This window comes from Nymphaea colorata, chromosome 2, assembly GCF_008831285.2.
Source record: "Nymphaea colorata isolate Beijing-Zhang1983 chromosome 2, ASM883128v2, whole genome shotgun sequence".
Lineage (NCBI taxonomy): Eukaryota > Viridiplantae > Streptophyta > Magnoliopsida > Nymphaeales > Nymphaeaceae > Nymphaea > Nymphaea colorata.
Window position 1 is genome coordinate 16,859,736 of NC_045139.1, and position 19,953 is coordinate 16,879,688.

Here is a 19,953-nt window from a genome sequence, read left to right on the forward strand (position 1 = left end):
ACCACAATTTTCAGCGAGTATAAAGGGCATCACTGTAAACAAACTTAAACTGTCTTAGTTCATGTTGTTTCCTTACATGTAGCTGGACAAACATCATTTTTTACTTTTTTTTACTTACTAATTCCTTGCAAGCAAACTTTAATAATTTACTTCCAATAAGGTAATTTCCTTTTTTTCATCTCCATCATTAGTTCATTGTTTATTTCAATTCATTCCCATCATTTCGTATATTTGTTTCCTTTCATCCCATATATATATTTTTTCCCTTCCATAATCCAAACAAGTTATCTACGAGTCTAAAACAACTAGTTACAGGCATAAAAGTTAACAAAAGCATGTCAAACGATCGAGCTAACTGGTTTGACTCGAGAGTGATGACTACCACATTGAATGAAGCCCTTAGATTTTTCACCTGATCAAATGTGGGAGTAGCAACCCCTCAAACTGGTGCATATATATATATATATGATGAATATTAGATCGCTTGGATAAGGGATTAAAACCTATGTAAGTGTGTATATATATATATGTTTGGAATATCAGACCCCTTGGCTAAGGGATAAAAACCTGACATTTTAAGTTGGCTTGAAAATTTGATTAAACAAAATATGAATATCCCAATGCGTTTATAAAATACTAATTTTATGCAAATCATGTTTTAGTTTAAATCATTTTTATATACAGCAGATAATATCCACTAAAAGTTTGAAATAAAAGGCTCTAAGTGACGTTTTCTTCAAGTTTATGACTGTCAATATAAAAAAGGTAAATCTAAGCACGAGAAACCTTTGCCTTTAAATTAAGATCCAACAACTCTCCTCACACGACCTTAGCCTTGTGAAATGGTGCTTTATAATCAAACGTTTTGGACATGCGTAGCGAGTATGTTCTAGAGTTGTTCTTGATAGGCTTGGATCTTTTAAGTCCGAGACTGTATTAAAAGGTTGGTTTGAAAGATCTACTCAGTAATATGAATATTAAATCCACATTATATGTAAAAAACTATGGATTTACAGTCGAATTGAAATGAATTTAACCTTAAATCCATGAATACGAGATCTGCATACTAACTTTATGTCAATGTATCAACTATCAAACATAAATGGTAGGTAGGCATTCTCCCATGATCACAATCCAAATCCAAATCCAAATATAATCAGCGATGCCCTCCGTTTCAAGTGAAACAGAATGTCACTAACAACAGTTACGCTCTTACTTACCGCACATCTCGATACATCAAGGGCTGCAAGTGAAAGCGCACGCTTCGTTATCAGACTTTTTCGCCCGAACGCTTCGAGGCGCGTGGAGTGGAAAAACGCCTAGAGACGTACCCTTCGAGGCGGGAAGCGTACGCTTCCAAAACTTCCCGCCAGAAAGTTGCCCAACAAGCATATTTTCCCTCTATTTGTTTGTTCCCACATTTTGAGACGGCGCGCCGGGAAGAGAGAGAATGGGGGAGGACAACACCGGAACTCCGGGGCAAGCGGCGCCGACGGGGTGCTACAAGTGCGGGCGTCCAGGTCATTGGTCCAGCGACTGTCCGGCGACGGAGGGAGACCGTGCCCTTCATAATCCCACTGCCCATGGATCTCGGCCAGAGACGGCGCGACCCACTGGCTGCTTCAAGTGCGGCCGTCCAGGCCACTGGTCGAGAGACTGCCCTGCGTCCACATCAAACCGCCCACCCTCTGATCCTTCTGGAAAACCCGCCGCCCGGCCCATCGGGAAGCCCAGCCAGGCCCCCAAGAAGGTTTCCAGGGAAAGGCCAAAGCTAACGCCTCAGCTTCTTCTCTCCGACGATGGTCTTGGCTATATTCTCCGCCATTTCCCTCGCGCCTTTAAGCCACGCGGTCGCGGCCATGAGGTAGGCGTTGTAACTTATTTGTGAAAAATTGGGGAAACTTCCTTTGCCGGTTTCATGAATTTGAGTTATTTATTGTTTCTCTCTTGAATATTCGTTATTGTTAGGGTTTTATCTTTTCGAAGACCTGGATGCTACAAGAGTTAGCAACTCTACATGATTGTGCGTTGTAGTTACGTGAACACAGAACAATTGCTTGTTCGATTTACCAAAGTAGATGACTGTATGCGCAAATGAAGAGAATTCTGATTAAAATCATGAAATTATGATTTCGAGGATTCAACCAAATTGGCAAGTTTCCAGTCCTTTAACTAAGTTATAGATCTGAACCTTTTCCATGATGAGGATTCATATAGTTTATGGGTGCTGAATTTTGTCTAAAATGGTCCCGACTTGACGTACTTCTACGTCATTTTTTTCTACCTAGAAAATTTTCATGACAGACGGTGATCATTTTTTTCTTGGGTTAGAAGAAGCAGAAGCAACTGCTCAGAATTTGGACATGCACTTGAATATGAAAAATAGAAGATGCAAACTGTGGTTTGCAGGGTTGAAAAATGAGTAGCTCGTGGGTTTCAAGGTACGCGAGATGCTGGAAGGTCGTCTTCATTACAAGTAGAAAAGTTATCTATATTGTTAGAATTGGCTTCTATCAGCCGATGGGCATCACATCAGTTTCTCGCCAAAGCGAAACGGACTGACCTTTGGATTTTCATGGGTAGACTGAATTACTTGAATTGTCAACAATAAGTAAGAAAAATTTGTACCTATCTCTACATATATATAGTGGGCGCCAGCCCCCAAACATGCAAACGCAACAATTAAAGAACCTTTGGAACATGAAAAATTGAAACTGGAGAGAGTTGTTTATGAGCCTTTCTTATGAGAAACGAATCATGTTCTCCAATTGAGAAAGGAGATACTGAAATTAAATTTCTAGAGTTGAGGAAAGACACCATCTTTTTTGTTCGCATGATCCGAACGATGATGCCGTGATTCATACAAGACCTGCCTTTATTGACTGAAAACCAGTCATGGATTCCACCGTTTCTCTCTGCTTGTGAACTCTCCCTGCCTTGATCGGACAGAGTCCATCATGCCTCGTTGGTCCCTGAAGAAGGAACTTGGCCTGTTTGATTGTCCTTTATTGCAAATTCGGGTGATAAGAATTCAAACCTGAAGCATACCTTCCACAGATAACAAATTATGAACAATGTTGGGAACATTATAAGGCGTTTTTTTATAAACATTTATTAGTTTTCATGGTCACTAATAAACATGGGAGATTCTCAAACTCTTGGAAGTTGGAAGCGCCTCGTGAGCTTGAGATATAATTTGCTCTTGTATAAGTAATTATGCATGTCATCTTTTTGGTCACATTTTAATGTAAGCTGTAAAACCTTTCCCGTGTTGTGGTCCGCTCAGACAGGCATGAACTATATAGAAGATCTCTCTCTCTCTGTGTGTCTGTGTGTGACGTGAAAGTTTGAGCACTTTGGTTTGGTCATCTACTGGGAAGTGCAAGCACTGTCATGATTCCTGCAGATGACATATTTCACACAGGGATGTCAATAAATTATTGTATGCAGAATAAAAACTACAGATCTAACTCATATTACTTGCGCAGTTGGAAGACCTCGGAAACTTAATTGACTTGTATGCTCAGTGGCATGCCCATTTGCTGCCCTACTATTCGTTTGAACAATTTGTGGAAAAGGTGGAAAGTCTTGGGGCTTCGAAGCGTGTCAGGGTATGCTCCATAAGCTCATCTTGATCTTATGCTTCACTTCGTTCCAAAGTTCTTTAAATTACGTCCAAGATCGTGCGTACTAGTTATTCTATCCACGGTAAGTTTATTTACAGAACCATTCTTTTCCTGTTGTGAAGGTGATGTCCACACTCCATGTTTTTCTTTTTTTCTTCTAATTTTTTTGCCTGCTAACTTCATTTCATTTTATTGGCTGCCAGATGGTTACTAGAGAATTAAGGGAGAGGGTAGCTAATGGAGGCGATCCCACAAAGTTATACGATGCCCCTGTGGAGAAAGGTATCTTATATCTTTTCAAAGTACATTTGATGGTTAACTCAACCATTTGAAAGATGGGGATAAAAGTCGTCAATGTAATTACCGAACTTATTTTAAAATATTGGGCCCGAGAAAAATTTGCAAGTTTCTGAAGAATTTTTAACGAGAACTTTGAAGTTTGAACAATCTCAGGAAAATGTCACCAAATTGAAATAACAAGGTGACTAGGAGAGATAGAGAGAGAGCGTCCTCAAAGATTACACATAAAAAACATTATCTAGAGTATTACCGATGATGATGGTGGGTCATTCTTTGGACAGTCTCATGGTGACTTTGATCTGTAAATATGAAACCATAGTTTAAAGAATTGGATATGATGATTGGTCGGCCCATTTTTAGGAGAGTTTCGTGAGTATTCATTTGGTTCTGTGACTTCACATTTTTATGGAGCCAACACTTTAGTGGGATTGCTTCAGTACCTCCAAAGAGCTTTAGAAATGTTTGTTACCATCGGCATTCCAAATTCTGAGGAAAAATTATGTTGAGCGGTAACTGTTGTCATGAAAAAGCCACGTCAATGGATAACATTCTAACTGATTCTTTGAGTTTTAGATGGAGGCATGGATGCTGAAGGTATTCATGTCACAGAAGATCCGCCTCTGACAAACACTGATGCTGATGAGATGCATGAAACCATGTTTGATGAGATCTACAGCCAAGCAATGGAGGTATAATCCTTTTTCCTTTTCTTTTTCTATTGGTGCACGTAAGTACCTGGGCGATGCTTGATCTGTCCTTTATGGAGCCTAAATTTATGAATCATAGACAATAGATGCACGTATGAACATCACGCTGACTGCAAGGTGCAAAGTATTTAGGAGTCATAATTTTTTATGAATAATAAAGGATCTGACTCCGTGCTTATGACTAAGGAGGAACATCCATAATCAGGGACAGTGATGGGCTGGATCCAGAGTGAGGTTTGTCATTTTCGTTTGTACTGGATCCATTGTGGATATGACAACCATAGCACTCATTTTTTATGAATAATAAAGGATCTGACTCCGTTCTTATGACTAAGGAGGAACATCCATAATCAGGGACAGTGATGGGCTGGATCCAGAGTGAGGTTTGTCATTTTCGTTTGTACTGGATCCATTGTGGATATGACAACCATAGCACTCATCTGTCAATCTGCGCCCCTCTCTACAACATATCATCCCTATCCAAGAGTCACACTCATTTACACCATCATATGATGAATTGGTTCTCTGTTTTTCTTTTTAGTTTCTATGGCTAACCAACTAACTGTTCCATCTGGTTCTTTCATTTCACAATTCATATTCTGTTTAACTTCTCTAAGTTCATAGTCTGGCTGAGACCTTACAGTTTGTCTTGTGACCTCATCCTTCGAAGTTGGTCTCATCAAATTAACCTCAAGGATGCCTTTTTTTAAGCTTATGTTTCAAGTAGCTGAATCTGCAGTCCATGTATGATTTTCTATGAACCGATTCATCTATAGGCCCTGAAGTTTTAAAGCAACAAGTTGTATTTTCTGTTAAGAAAAGGTTGTTCAGGGACTGATTTATGCAAAACTCGGCGCTGTTAAATCCACTTGTAGAACTTATTTTCGTCAAAACAACTAGTAATTATGGTTCTTTGTGAGGGATTCTGGAGATAAAGGATGGTTTGCCTGGACAAGATGAAAGCCAACTTTCCTTACGAAAGATAATTATGCATTGCAGGAAAAAACCGCTACTCCCGACCTTGATGTGTCCATCAATCGCAATTTAACCGCAGAGATATCATCAGAGCCTGTAGTTGAAAACGAGTCCAGCAACCCAAAAGCCCAGGGGCAGATAACAGAAGAGCAGAAGGCTCGGATGGAGGCTAACCGATTGAAGGCTTTGGAGAGAGCTGCTGCTCGATCTAATACCGTGAAGTCTTCTTGATTACTCTATGCTTTCTTTTTGTTTTCTTATTTTCTTGAGGATGCGTTCTTGTATTGACTTTAGAACGCATAAGACCTCTCTCTTTCCCTTGTTTGTATATGGTTCAGGGGTGTCTTGGAAGTGATTTAAAGAAGAAATATGTTCTTCAGCTCTAGAAACTTGGTGAGATTGCTGGGGATGTCTCGTTTCTAATTTATTGCTGTCGGTCCATTTAGTTTCCTCCCTTTTACGTGCTAAATATCCATGGCAAAATTAATGAAAAATATTATGAGTAATGGCAATAAAAAAATGTCAGCGTTCCTTTTTTTCTTTCCTAAGAAAGATACTTGAAAACCTCTTTTTTGTGAATTGTTGGTCGAAATGAAAGTTCTGCAAGGTGCTGTTCTCTTTCTGGTACAGAAAAATATGATTACGTTTGATTTTTTTCATTTACCGTCCCTTCGTGTGACGCTCCAGTGGTTAAATGAAAACAATTCAAACTATCCCTTCAAAGTTTCGCTAAGTTCCTGTAAAATGGAAAGGATGGCCTCATAAGGAGGTAGCATAGTGGGGTTGGGGTTGGGTTTGCTGCACATCTCTACTTTGATTCTTGTGCTACTCCTTAACCCGTTAAAGATAGTATGCACTGTGTCAAGTTGAGGCTGCCCATTGCCCACCCATCTTTTGATGCAATCCCATATCCCAAAGGCAAAGGATTGAGGCCTTTATGCTTCTAGACTGTAATTGCTAATCGTCCTCTCACCTAGAAAGAGATGTAAGAGTTGTTAATTGTGAGAAACCAAACACAGGAATGTATTACATTAGTTTTCAGACCATGTTCAGTAAAATGCCATTTCATGTAATAATGATTTGACAAAAAATTTTAACCTTACCGCTGTCCCTGATACAATCTTTTTGCTTCTATTGTTTAAAGGCTGGAAACTTTGTTGTAAAAACATAGAGCAGTAATGAAGCCAAACTTTGTTCTAAAACATAGAGCAGTAATGAAGCCTTAAGCATCCCTTTCTAATGGGATTTTGTGCAAATCATACGTCCATATTTGTCACTCCACCCACACTTTTTGGTTTCGATTATCTCCTAAACGCGACCTCATTCGTGTGGCCAGAGACATTAGGATTACCGAAGTCTTTAACAAAGAAATCGATGAAGGTAGAAAAAAAATTGGCCGAAAAAATTAAACGAAAGTTGTTGAGAGTGGGATTTGAACCCACGCCCTTTCGGACCAGAACCTTAATCTGGCGCCTTAGACCAACTCGGCCATCTCAACGGTATGGGATGTGTCGGCAAAATGAGACCTTTATATACTTATTTTATGGGCCCCCGCTTGCTTCGGAATACGGCCCATCCTCATCCAACTGTCGGCGTATTTTGAGTCAGTTATGTTCTTTGTTGCCTCGACTGGAACAGATCTCAGCTGTTCTACCTAGATCTAGGAGAATCGTGTAAATAATTAAATTGATCCGGCTGTGCGCTGGTTCCATCCTTCTGTCTCTTCTGTGGAATCAGAAGGTTTTCGCTATTGTCAACAAATGGATCAATTTAAAAACAGGTCAAACTTTGAGAGATATGGAAAACCCAAACAAAATCCCAGTAATTATGGTCCAAGATAATAATGTTTTCCGTCACGCAGCTCACCAATGAAACGAGGCAGGGCGTTCCACATCTTGCACTGTAAAAAAATTTATTTAATTTTTTATTTTTAAAAATATAAATAACAGGAAACTGGCAAATTCACTTCCATCGCGGAGTACCGGTCAATTGTCGCGTCACGGTCCAAGATATCCATGCTAATCTGGATCTGGCGTTACAGGTTTGCAACTGGATAAAACCCAAGCTGGATCAAGAATAAAAAAGTTCCCACTAATTTGAAGAAATATAGCCCGATGGCAAACAGCTTGCGCCCCAAGGAGCAGCACAGTTGGTCGGATTGACGGGCAGTGAAAATCGGGTCATCAGTTTAATTTTTGTAGGTGCCATCTCTCGGAGGACACATGACATCCTAGTAGATGGATGTCAGTTTTGAACCCTGAGACAAGAGGAAGGGAAAGGGGCTTCCGCCTCTTCAGAGTATCTCCCTTTAATATAGCAAACAGCTTAGCAGGAAAATAGGTCAATTTTAAAAATAAGCTTGTATTCAACTAGGGATCATATTGATGAGCCACAGGTTAAGAAGCATAGATACAGATGTACCTGAGTTCCTCAATTCTCCGCATGATATTGATGCGAAGAAGAGAGGAACGATATGTTAAAATACAGGAGAAAAGACACCTAAGAAATGCAAAAGCAGATACACTGACATTCAAGGAAAAGGAAAATCGTCTCCCTTTTGGTAAGAAAGAATTGTAGCAAATTAAGATCCCCAGGCACAGACTATATGATTTGGTAATTGGATTTGGCTATATGATTTCACCCTTTTCAGAAGACACGGTTGACGACTACCTTCCGAAACTAGGAGGTCATGTAACCATCCATGAATGAGCCAGTTAGAATTGCACCGTAAAATACTCGGTCCTGCGCATGCACACACACACACACACAAAGGGATGCAGCTACACTGGCGATTTAGCTTTTCAATGATGTGATCGCCCGCTTCAAGTGGCAGATGACATTTAACCGAATTAACAGTAGAGACCTCGGGAGGATGCAGGGAAGGATGCTGCAACTGAGGCAGTGGTAGGAAATATGGCACGAAATCATTGTACGAACCAATATTAGGCATTAGGGGCTAGGTAAACCAAGAAGAACTGAGATTCTTAGTCTACGACCAGCCTGGAAACTAAAGGCAGACAAAAACAGAAACCTGGGGGAGGCAGTTCTGCCGCTGACATAAATATTGGTAGCCAATGGAGTCATCAAGGATTCAAGAACACAGGTGCGGCAGAAAGGAACCAAAACAAAATTATACCTTGATTACCATCCATCATGTATCTCTCATACACATTTAAACCTAAAATTCCCCAAAAGTGCATCGCCACCAAACACGACTACTCAAATGGTCACAAGCAAAACAAGAACTAGAGACACAGAGTGTGGGAGGGTGTGCAAGTAAACCCTGATGCTCTATGAGGCTGCACCATCATTTGCTGCAGCTTCAAATGTCTGCCCTGCGACAAGTTCTGGAACATCATCATCATCATCATCATCATCAGGCTTAGCTGCACCAGGTTCTTGTTTCTGGAATTGCTCAGCAAGTTTCCTCAGATTGTCCAGATTGTCAGGTCCTGAGCACATTTAGATGTAACAGACATCAAGAGGATATATTGACAAATAAGATACATGCCAAAGTCAAAGCCTGGATACTGCAACCAGCTAAGGCATTAGTATTAAGGTAACTTGCAAAAGTAAGTGAACCAGCATCAATCGAGAAACCACATACCAAGTTGGTTGATGATCCCAGGCAGAAGATCTTGTAACTCTGGCAAAAGAAAACGGGAAAAAATTTTAAAAAAGGAAATCAATATAGTTAGTTGGTAGCAACTACTAAGACTAGCTTGCCTGAGGAAGAGAGAGAGGAAAGAAAACGAGTAGGACAACAAATGACCAACAGCATAAAACGGGTCTTTGAACCATAGAATTGCACAAACTCAAAGTGCTGAAATCATGGATATCTGGTTATACCAAAATAAGCTGACCCAGCAACCAAGATACTCCAAATTAATCCTTCAGTCAAAGGTGCAAAGAAAAAATCCCAGACTAAATTTTTCTACAATGTTGACAGCAGATTAAATAGGTAGTCTGAACTTAATCTGCAATCTGGTTGCCTCTTTCATAGAGTTCAGAAGACATGGATTAGGTGGGAGAAGGTGAATTTTCCTATAGAGCAGTTTGAATTACAACATGGGTAGCACAATTCAACTAAAACAAGTGGAGATGCTTCAATACGATATCAAAATGTAAAATAGCTTATCTTCCTTTGCCATATTAAAATGCTCATGACAAGGTTTGTGTCTTAGGCTCTTAGCAGACTTTTCCTGTACTAACCAATCTGTCGATTCTGTACAGGAGTCACATGTATATGGATGGCCAGGAAAAGAACATGCACAAAATAAGCTATGAAGTTACAAACATTAGCATTGGTTTGACAAGTTCTATGATGCAATTCAAATCAACAAGCAGGCAGCTCAAATCAGTCCCTCAAGGAAATGAGTCTAGAAGTAGAGTACAGAAGTGCAGGACAGCTGTGGGAATGGTCCCTCCACCAGTCGATGAAGAAAAGGCTACTCTCGATTAGTGTAAAATAAGATCCTTTCTTCTGCCCAAGCCTCACGGCTCACAGAGTTCCTATGGGGGAATCTCTATGAAAACAAACGGATAACACAATAAACATGATTACAGACCATGGATATTATAGCTATTACTAGATTCCAACATTCGGAACCTAACAAACAGGACACAATTACAGCTGGAAGCTTTTGGCCACAAGTTGAAGTCAGTTCTAGTGTGTGCATTAATAGAGAGAGAGAGAGAGAGAGAGAGTCATTACTTTTCGTCTGAGGAGATCCACTAACCACCCAAGTATTGGCAGCAATAGAAGCTTGTACTGAAATGAGAGAAAAAGCACAAAACAATGAGTCACATCCAAGACTTAAATCGCTGTATATGTATGTAGGTATGTACGATACATAGCAGAGAAGGGAGAAAGAGAGAACCTTTCGGATTTAAGAACTGGATAACAATATCATCCTTAAATATGTTAACCTCTTCAATAGCTGGGATTGCATTTACTCCAATCCTCTTCAGGGTGCTCTGAAGCCTTTTATCATCGGTCGTTGTGGTTTTATGTACGGCCTTCTTCTTTCTAGTTCATAAAACACTAAATGGTCGGTGGCCTCGTCTAAAAAGTAATGTACACTGACTAAAAAATGTCAGCAACTGGTAAGGAATTAACAAAATGTTCTCCAATCTCCACACGCAAAGATATCCTCAACATTACATTATAAATGGAACATATCAACATACACAAATATCCCTTCGAAAGTTTGGACATAAAATTTGCCATGCACCTAAATGCAAATGAAAACCAACAGAGCACCTAAAATAGTTCCCAACTATAAATTTCAACTGAAATAAAAAACACTGAACATTTTACTCCAGACTGACACTAAAGAACAATCAAATTCCTGGAACAGCATGCATCTTTACATTCCAAACCAGTACTATGTTAAAAATATTCGGAAGGAAGACTAGTGCTCACACTAGGTGACATTAACCATCAAAATTTTTTTATTTCCCCAACAATCAGAAACAAATTTTCATAAGCTTACAACAATTTAAAATGGAAAGAAGAAATATGTCAGTAACTTGAAACTGGATTTTTTCTTTATTTTTTTTCCCTTACATAGATATATGCCAGAACTTTCAGAGGCTATGAAATGCATCATACAGCTCACATGTGACCCTACTTCACTCTTCTAGAATCCGACAGAAATACAAACACAACAAATACCTTCTCATGCTACCCTTCCCGCCGGTGCGGACAGCACCAGCCATCTTCATTAATTTCTCCCTATTCATCTGCAAACAATAATATTCCAGAGGTTAGATTGATGCAAATGCAATCCTCTCTATGAAATCAATGCATAAGACTGCAGTTAAATAGTACTTGTAGCTTAGTTTTTCACAGCCATGATGTCATTCATTAACATAAAGAAAAGTATATCTACAAATGTTAAAAATATAACAAGGAGCACAGAGAAACATATAACCAAACAATTTATTATTACTGAACTGGCATCAGCATACGTTCTATCATGAATAAAATCAGACATGCAAACAGAGGTACATGATAACCTAGCAACCACAAATGCTAGTTTAGAAAGATATACTACGAGGAAATGTACTGTTACCAAATCATATAACAAATTACAAAAAAAAATTACGACTACCTAGGGTAATCACAAGGAAAGACATGCATCCGTGTAATGATAGACTAACTGCAGTGCAGTTCACGGATTTCCTTATTGAGATCAGAAGTTTAATAACGTGCTTGTCACTGTCATAATTTAACATTCAATCCGTACTAAGAATGGAGAAGTTTAGTTTGATTACGCTGCACACATGTGCAAATACGCAAGCCACAAAGATGATCAACTAAACCCACTACTAAGCATGAAACTCCTGGATAGTGTTCCACGATAACTCCACTAATGTCATACATTCTTAACAATTAACCGAAACAATTTGACAAAGTAGGTGACTCTGAATGATTCAAACTAAAAGAATAATGACTAACGTGTTAAGCACTCTTCTCCATCTGGACACAAGATCAGTAACCAAGAGTCCGAGAGGAACGAACTAGCTTCAGAAGTATGGAAACTAAAAAGTAAAGCATCGGCAGAAGAACTTCGGCAAATGAATACCCATCAAATGAAACAACATTCACTCCCAACCGCAAGTTCAGCTCGAAATAAACCAAAATTCGCACCGAAAGAACACAACCTAAACGCCCTTCGAACTTCGTACACCCGAACAATCCCTCAAAACCGAAACCAGAAAAGCTCCGCGATAAAAGGAAAAACTAGAGAATGAACGCAAAAACAGAGTCACTCTAAACAATGGAAGTGCACAAACGACGAAACCGAACAAAAAAAAGATAAACGCGAACAGGGACTACCGATTGCATAATAAACCCTAAATCCGACACTAAATCCCTAGAAAAAAAATGCAGAAATGAAGCAGATGAGCAAGTAACATTCCATTGATCCATCCATGAAAATGACATCAACACACAAAATCCTCGACGAATTACAAGCAAGATGGACACAACAAAAAAGGGGATTAAGGTTTCCTCAGAAGCCATACCTTGGAAACACAATGAGGAAGAGAGAAAGAGAGAGAGCGCGTGGGAGAGCGAGAAAGAGGATTAGGTTTAGGTGACGCCGCCGAGCGGGGAGGGGCTCACTGACGAAGAAGAGCTCTTGCTGGATGGCTAGGTTTCCATACGCTAGTGGTAGAAGTGGACCGGGTTTTCCTAATTGGACAGACTTAGATCCGTTTCAGATACTCCCAAATCAGTCTACCGGTTCCAAACCGGGTCTCTGCCCAATCTGATCCATATTTGCCTTCACCTGCGCCGCGTTAAGCCGATTCGAACCCGACCCGTTTGTACCCTCTTAGAAATTTATAACGCCACGCTTCAAGTTACGTCAACGGGTTTGGGTCATGTCGACCCGATCTGGCTACATAAAGAAGTGTTCCTACTTCAGTTCTGGTTCAGATAATTGGTTCAAACCTGAAGAGGAACCATGATGGATCATGCTGAAATCTCAAATACCCAAACCTTGGATTCAGATATGAGCTTGGTTGTATTTTTTTTTTCCTAAATAACGAGTTTAGTATTTAAATTGAGTTTGCCAATTCAAATATATGTGATTTATATATATATGTATAAGTTGGTAAACTTCAGTCAAGGATAAAACCCATATCCATTGATTTTTTGTTCAAAAACTATTTTAAATGCAATGTAAACATCTTAATGTATTTATAAAGACTATTTTGATAAAACTTGTTTTGATTCAAGTTTATTTAATGAAAAACATTAATTTTTTTTATTATCATGCCATAGGAGTTGTTTATTTTTCTTATTATAAAAGCACTATTAAAGTATGACAAATGATCAACTTAGTATATATTTTGCATCGACCCATTCTTAAGATCATATCAATAATGTTAGATTGCAAAAAAAAAAAAATGTCTCTAACCTAAGTGTCTGGTTTTTGCATCAAATTTTGATAATTTTCTTATGCAACCACATAAACAATTGGAGAGGCCGCCAAATTGGCAAAAGATGTGAATTAATGGATTCCAATAAAATGATCAACAAGCTTATGCTGACAAAGTTACCGATTTGTTATTGGCACATGTCGTTCTCTTTTTTTTTTTCCCTTTTTTAATATTTTAATAAACCTTTTTCCACTTGTTTTTTGAATATCTTTAAACTATTTCTTATTAATGCCGAGTCGCAAAATTATCTAAAATCTAGAATTTACATACCCATACTTGGAATGTAGCAAAAGTTGTATTAATACCGATAAATTAAAATCAGCGTCTACATATGCGGCAGGGTACACAAAGTTGAGAAACAAAACTTTATAATAGCTTTAATATACAAAGCCAAACGATTTTGATGAATGTTTCATTTTTACTTAGACAATGTCATGTTTTTGACACGTAACGTAACCTTCTCGGCTTCATAAAAGGATGAACTTGGGGAAAATATTGTTAATAAACGCATTCTTTATTTTTAATATATGAAAAATTAATGAAGCCTACAATATCATTTCCATCAAGTCATCCGTCAAATCAACAAAGAATTGCCACTTTGCCGTCTAAAAGGGCCAACATTAATGCACTAATTAACTTCGCAAAAAGTCACTTTAGTAATTTATATATGAATTGAAAAGACTGATAAATATGGATATAGTAAGTTAAAGCATACAGCAATACTGTCAAATACACATGAAGAAGTTAATGTAAACTAGTGAACATCAAATTGTCTATAACAACGGTATTTTAGTTCTTTCGTGACATTAATCCCAATTTCAATAACTAACCAAATTTTATCAACTGTGAAAACTTAAGAGTTTTTTTAACAACATATGAAAAAATTTTGGTTATAACCAAGTAGCTGATGTTGCATTTTTTTTTTAGAGTAACTTTAAACCTTGGCCATTTGATGCATTGAAAATATAAAGTTGGAAAGAAGTTTTGAGACTTATTTCAGGAATTGAAGAAATATAAACAAAATGCAGATTTCAAAAACCCCTTTGTTTGCTTGACTTGGGTTTTTGTTACAATAAATAAATTTCTCAGTTTGATATGAATGAAAGATGAAAAGATATATAATCATTGGATTAAGGAACGGTTGAGAGCCCAACAAGATACTTTTTTCATCTTGAAAATTTTTTTCCACCCAAAAAATTTTTGTAAATAAATTCCTGAAAACCAACCCAACGGTAACTGTTTTAATCTCAAGTTTGATGGGTAAGGAAAATTTTTAAAAATTTGAATTTTATTTCCAGTGCTGCAGGAAATATCTTGCCCATCAAACAGGCCCGAAGGTAAGAAAACGGAAGCGCTTCGACTCTTGTAAGGGTGGTGAGGGTCTTCTCCCGCTCACCTTGAGATAACTTTGCACACTAAAGAGCGATACAGTCCTGTTTGTATTACAACGAATCGTCGACATCTCATCTCAACTGTTACATGGGTTCAAACAGGTCAGTTCGAGTTGGACACTTATGTAAGTGTTAATGAATCTACTCCCATTTTGGGGCAGCTGAATGAAACATTTGCACTTTGTTCATAATGTCAAGGGGCCCTTTTATTGTCTGTATGGCATTCAAAAAATTAGCATGTGAATCGAATCGGCGGGACTGCTGTTTTGGTCACTTATTCTGTTGAATGGAATATATATATATAAAAAAAAACAAAAACTGAAAAAAAAAATAATAGAATGTCTTAAAACTAAAAGTCGACACGTGACGCTTTTTAATCAGCCATTAAATTAAATTAATTTTCCATTGATTTGATTCGAATTGAGAAGCTTGATTTTCAAATGTCTTTTGTGCTGATCATTCAGACCCCAATCGATCAGGGAAATGAAGAAGCCATCAAGGGTGGATCATCATACATGAGATCATTAGTAATAGGGATGATAATGGATTGGAGTATGATCCAAACTCCGATTGATGATAGTACTGGATTGAGATATCAAACAACATCCAATTGGATTTGGTTTTACAAAAACAGGTGATTGAGTTACTCGGATTTAGTCTAAATAGAATCATACTTTCAACATCTGTACATCTTGTGAGATTAATCGTAATATATAATAATACAATTTCAGTTGTGTATTTAAAAATCGGATTCATAATCAGTTGAATTAGATTAGGATCAGATTTAGGTCTTGAATTAAAAAACTGGTTTCTAGTTTGAATGTGTACATGTGAATATCGGTTAAATTGGATCGTGAAAGATATATATCAGATTCTTCGAATCTGATCTGTTGATATCAGAAAACCAAACCCAGAACAAAATATCTAACCCTAATTTTTCTCAAAAGCAGCCAATCGTGCATCGTAACTGTCAAACACGCATCTCAACAAGTAGAGAAGTGGGTCCGACGTATCTAGGCAAAAGAAATTCTTGATAATACGAACCCACGCAGGCTAATAGTATTATATCACATCACATGCCATACCTCCCCCTTTTCGACTACCAATCAAATTCCCCCTTGAGGAATCAAACACGCAGAGAAGTGGCTGTGCATGCTCTGTCTTTTCTCTCCTGTTGTTTTTTCAGACACAGACGTGGCTGTGCCCAAAAGTCGGTGTACCACAGATATGCATTGAGATTTTCTGCTTGTCTTCTTTGTCTTCCTTGCTCGTTTGCTTTGTCATGATTCCGATTGAACTTATCCACGGTAGAAAATGTTTTCGGCAGGTTTGGCGGCCGTCAAAACTATAATTCGGGTAGAAAATGTTTCCGGCAGGTTCGGCGGCCGTCAAAACCATAATTCGGGTAGAAAATGTTTCCGGCAGGTTCGGCGGCCGTCAAAACTATAATTCGGGTAGAAAATGTTTTCGACAGGTTCGGCGGCCGTCAAAACTATAATTCGGCTCTTTTTATGAAAAATTCCTAACTCCATCCGTGGTTACAAATGTATTGAGGATTAGAGGTCGGATTAAAACCAGTTCTAATAATATAACCACATCGCTAAACCAAATTTAGATCGCTTGAAAGGTGCAGCCTACAAGATTTTCAAGCCGAAAGAAGTGAATGAGTTTAATGAGGATCGCGCTCTATCTATGGTTGGCGATAGAAATTTCACAACTGCTTAAGAATTTGAGGATAATAAAAATGCACATCTAGCTTTTCAATATTGTTGAAAACACGCTTAAATTTTGTGTTGCTAAAAAAAAAGATCCTTCCACCAATTAAACTCACCAACTTAAGTTGGGGCAATTAAAATAAATAAAAATGGCATTATTTTATTAAATTTCATGTTGATTAGTTCGTATTGGCATCATCGATATTTTCACAAGCGATATTTAGATCTGATGGATGCTTGATGTTGCCGAATAACTAAAAACAAAAAAAATTAAAGGCTAACAAATTAATAATCAAATAAAAAAAATACAATGTATCGCATAAAAACAATATAATTCATTGTCGCTTAAAATGGAATAGATGGCGAATAATTATATCCACTGTTAGATTCAAGGGTGCCATGTATAAGTTTTTAATTGTTTGTAAATATTTTAGTTTTTGTGTATTTTAAATGTTTTTTATATGTTTTCGTTTATTTTTCCTGAAAATGATTTTATAGTATTTTTCGCTGATTCACTTTGATGACGCCGGCTCTGTCTAAGAAGCCGACCTTTTTTTAGTCGAGCCCTCGTCCCGTGTGCAGTGTACTTCTTGAGAGTTCCAATCGCCTGCTATGAATGTCATATAAAGGCTCAAAATATATGTCGGGGCTCAAACATTTAATAAGATTTCGATGTCGACGCTTCACAAGCAACCATTTACTCTCGTACGCGAAATAATATCGAGATGATACCGATTTTTACACATTTGTTTGAAGTCCTTTTTGGATGTCACGCCTTTCTTGTGAGTTCCACCCACCTACTGCGTATCTCACATATAGAGCTTCGAATAATCTTTGTGCTAGGGCTCTAGCATATAATCTGAGCAATTATTTACTGTCACGACTTCATCCAACTTTGTGCTAGGGATCAAGCATATAATCTGGTCGCGACTTCATCCAAGTGAGCCAGAGGAAACCCCAATGCCCATAAGAGAGCCAACTTTTTTTTTTTTGTCTCAAACTTTAGGGAGCACTTTATTACTTTGGATTTGAAATTTTCATGGATTTGATGTGGATGCCACATGACATGTTTGTGTTAATGTGATGAATGATCGATGGTAAAGTGCCCAGTCCATCAAACTAAAGATTTTAGGTTAGGCCTAAGATTCATTGTTACAATTCTTATTTTATTTATTTATGTTGAAAAAAAATCCGATTTAATACTCAAAGAGAATAATTTGATCTTCGGTGCTCAAATCACGAAGATCTCAAATTCTAGACCATCAAAAACACCTTAGGTTAGATCTAAATATAGGGACAAGGTCCATCTATTTTGAGTTTTGTATTCTATTGATCCAGAAACGAGAATCAAACTGATGACTAGGCTTTAATGATGGTGACTTTTCTTTTTTTTTTCAAACTGTTTTAAAAGTATTCCTTTTGTCAGCTTATATTTAATTATTTTCAATCAGCGAATAGATTGGTCCAATGACAACTTCAGCCATGTAATTTGTGAATAAGATTTTGAAACCAAGATTTATAGGCCTAAAAGAAAGCATGTAATCAAACAAAGCAAGCAGATTGACTGCAGCGAGGGGCAGAGCTAGAGTAGGGCCCACATGGGTCTTGATTCCACCTCAAATTTTTTTAAAATGTATATGTAAAATTTATAAAATTTCACTTGTTCTATACAAAAATTTTGAAAAACGATGTTTCGACCTCAATCAAAATTTAGAAACTTTAATTCAGCTAAGGGCAGACCCATGAAAAATATTTGATTCTTGTTATGAGAATGCTTAGAATTACAGGATAGATGAACTTAAATTAGAGAATTCTTATTTTGTCCACAACTACTACTCAAGATTTAGTTTTTATTTCTTTAAGAGTATTCCATTATGGAGTGAGAGCCAAACCTTCCCTTTCTCCTTTTATACAAGTTAGTGTTTTAGTTCCGTCCACTCGGCCCAATGGGCCACTGAAGTTAAAATAAAGGTTCTTTTCGAAAGATCTGCTTTCCAAAACTCTCACTTTATATGTATGACTCGACGCTTCTACATAGTTAAAATTCAATTTAAAGTGTTCCAAGGTCTGGATCTTTTAAAAAGGAACCTTTTTTCCTTTTATTTTTGCTTTCAAAGAGTCTCCCTTCTAGCAAGAAATGCATTTCAATTGTTATGAAGCTGAAATTCTGGATGCTTAATGAGGTTTGACCGAGTATTGATAAAGTTTGTAATTTCTACGTCAAAGATTGCGGCAGTCGAATTTAGAACTCATTAAGAAAATAATGTTTGAATTTGGAATTCCAAAGAGTTAAACCATCGTTGATCCAAATCCAGTGAAATCTGGATCCAACTGAAATCTAATCTTCTTAAATCCAACGGTTCGTTTACTTGTTGCCGTTTCCCGTTTGCCCCCCCCCCGTCATGCGTCCGTACCATCCTCAGCCGCACGTGAGACTCACGTGAGCGGCTCGCCGTCCCACTTTTCGCCTGAAAGAAGCTTTGCCTTTGGGGCGTCCCGATGAACGATGACGTGGAAGTTGGTCCGACGATTTACCCGTGTTTGGATCCAGATCTCATGAACCAAGACCCGGACTCGGAACCGGAAATCCCTGACCCCGTCCCAACCAGCCAAGTTTAGCCACGGATCATCGGACCCAACACGAAGTCCAGAGATCAAATTTGGTGTCTGGATCCAGATCTCGGTGGCCCAAGTTCCCTATGGGAATCGAGACAAAGTTCGGCGACCTAGGTCCAGATCCACTATTGACCTGCCGACTGGGGGCCCCACAGGGTCTGCTTGGAGACGACCGCGTGCTCCGCCTATCATAGCGGGGAGGTTGAAAAGGTCCGTTGAAGTTACGAAGTTATCCTTTTGTGTTACCGTAAACTCGAAAAGCTTTTTACCGGCACTTCACTTATTCTAACGGAAACAAAACGTTAAGTACATTAACAAGTTGCCGCCTAACTTTTAAAATTTGCCCGACAAGTGCTTCGGTTTTAGATTTAACCCTCAAACCACCGCTTTCTTGAAAATAAAATCAGAAGATTGCCCAAGCAGCTGTTTAAGAGTTAACTTCCTGTGTGATAAAGTTTAAAAGTTGGGAGGTGAGATATTAATAGATCATCTTGGGAGCCGCTTTCTGTAATTTGTGCTTTTTAATTTAAAAGCGAAAGGGACACGAAAGTATCGTTCGTAAACAATCAATAAATTCAACAAGGTTACCTCGACATTTTGAACGTCGCGATAAATAACGATATGGGACGTCCTTAAATTATGGCGGGCGTTTTTTCAAGCGGTAGGGCGC

The 19,953-nt window shown here is 38.2% G+C and overlaps 2 protein-coding genes and 1 non-coding gene across 3 annotated transcripts; 1 reads left to right on the top strand and 2 right to left on the bottom strand.

Annotated features, from left to right (window-relative positions):
• The first annotated feature begins 1,422 nt into the window (after nucleotides 1-1,422).
• On the top strand, nucleotides 1,423-6,058 carry LOC116248457 (uncharacterized). The gene is made up of 5 exons (XM_031621252.2): nucleotides 1,423-1,864; nucleotides 3,489-3,611; nucleotides 3,830-3,908; nucleotides 4,500-4,615; nucleotides 5,633-6,058. The coding sequence occupies exons 1-5, from the start codon at nucleotides 1,451-1,453 to the stop codon at nucleotides 5,837-5,839; spliced, it is 939 nt and encodes a 312-aa protein (XP_031477112.1). The 5' UTR covers nucleotides 1,423-1,450; the 3' UTR covers nucleotides 5,840-6,058.
• A 967-nt stretch (nucleotides 6,059-7,025) lies between these two features.
• On the bottom strand, nucleotides 7,026-7,106 carry TRNAL-AAG (transfer RNA leucine (anticodon AAG)). Its single transcript has one exon. It is a non-coding gene; the product is annotated as a tRNA-Leu (tRNA).
• A 1,618-nt stretch (nucleotides 7,107-8,724) lies between these two features.
• On the bottom strand, nucleotides 8,725-12,797 carry LOC116249294 (nascent polypeptide-associated complex subunit beta-like). Its single transcript, XM_031622522.2, has 6 exons — nucleotides 12,641-12,797; nucleotides 11,286-11,353; nucleotides 10,489-10,637; nucleotides 10,323-10,379; nucleotides 9,216-9,254; nucleotides 8,725-9,060 (listed from the first exon to the last, which is right to left on the bottom strand). Exons 2-6 carry the CDS (start codon nucleotides 11,351-11,353, stop codon nucleotides 8,900-8,902), a joined length of 474 nt encoding a protein of 157 aa, XP_031478382.1. The 5' UTR covers nucleotides 12,641-12,797; the 3' UTR covers nucleotides 8,725-8,899.
• Between the last annotated feature and the right edge of the window lie 7,156 nt (nucleotides 12,798-19,953).

Bases quoted from the DNA above. Each gene is read 5' to 3' on its own strand.
- LOC116249294 (XM_031622522.2), bottom strand. From the start codon at position 11,353: ATGAATAGGGAGAAATTAATGAAGATGGCTGGTGCTGTCCGCACCGGC. The intron at 10,638-11,285 runs GTATTTGTTGTG...TTTATGAACTAG, and splicing joins GGGAAGGGTAGCATGAGAAG to AAAGAAGAAGGCCGTACATA. The intron at 10,380-10,488 runs GTTCTCTCTTTC...CTCTCATTTCAG, and splicing joins CCAGTTCTTAAATCCGAAAG to TACAAGCTTCTATTGCTGCC.
- LOC116248457 (XM_031621252.2), top strand. From the start codon at position 1,451: ATGGGGGAGGACAACACCGGAACTCCGGGGCAAGCGGCGCCGACGGGG. The intron at 1,865-3,488 runs GTAGGCGTTGTA...TTACTTGCGCAG, and splicing joins CACGCGGTCGCGGCCATGAG to TTGGAAGACCTCGGAAACTT. The intron at 4,616-5,632 runs GTATAATCCTTT...TATGCATTGCAG, and splicing joins TCTACAGCCAAGCAATGGAG to GAAAAAACCGCTACTCCCGA.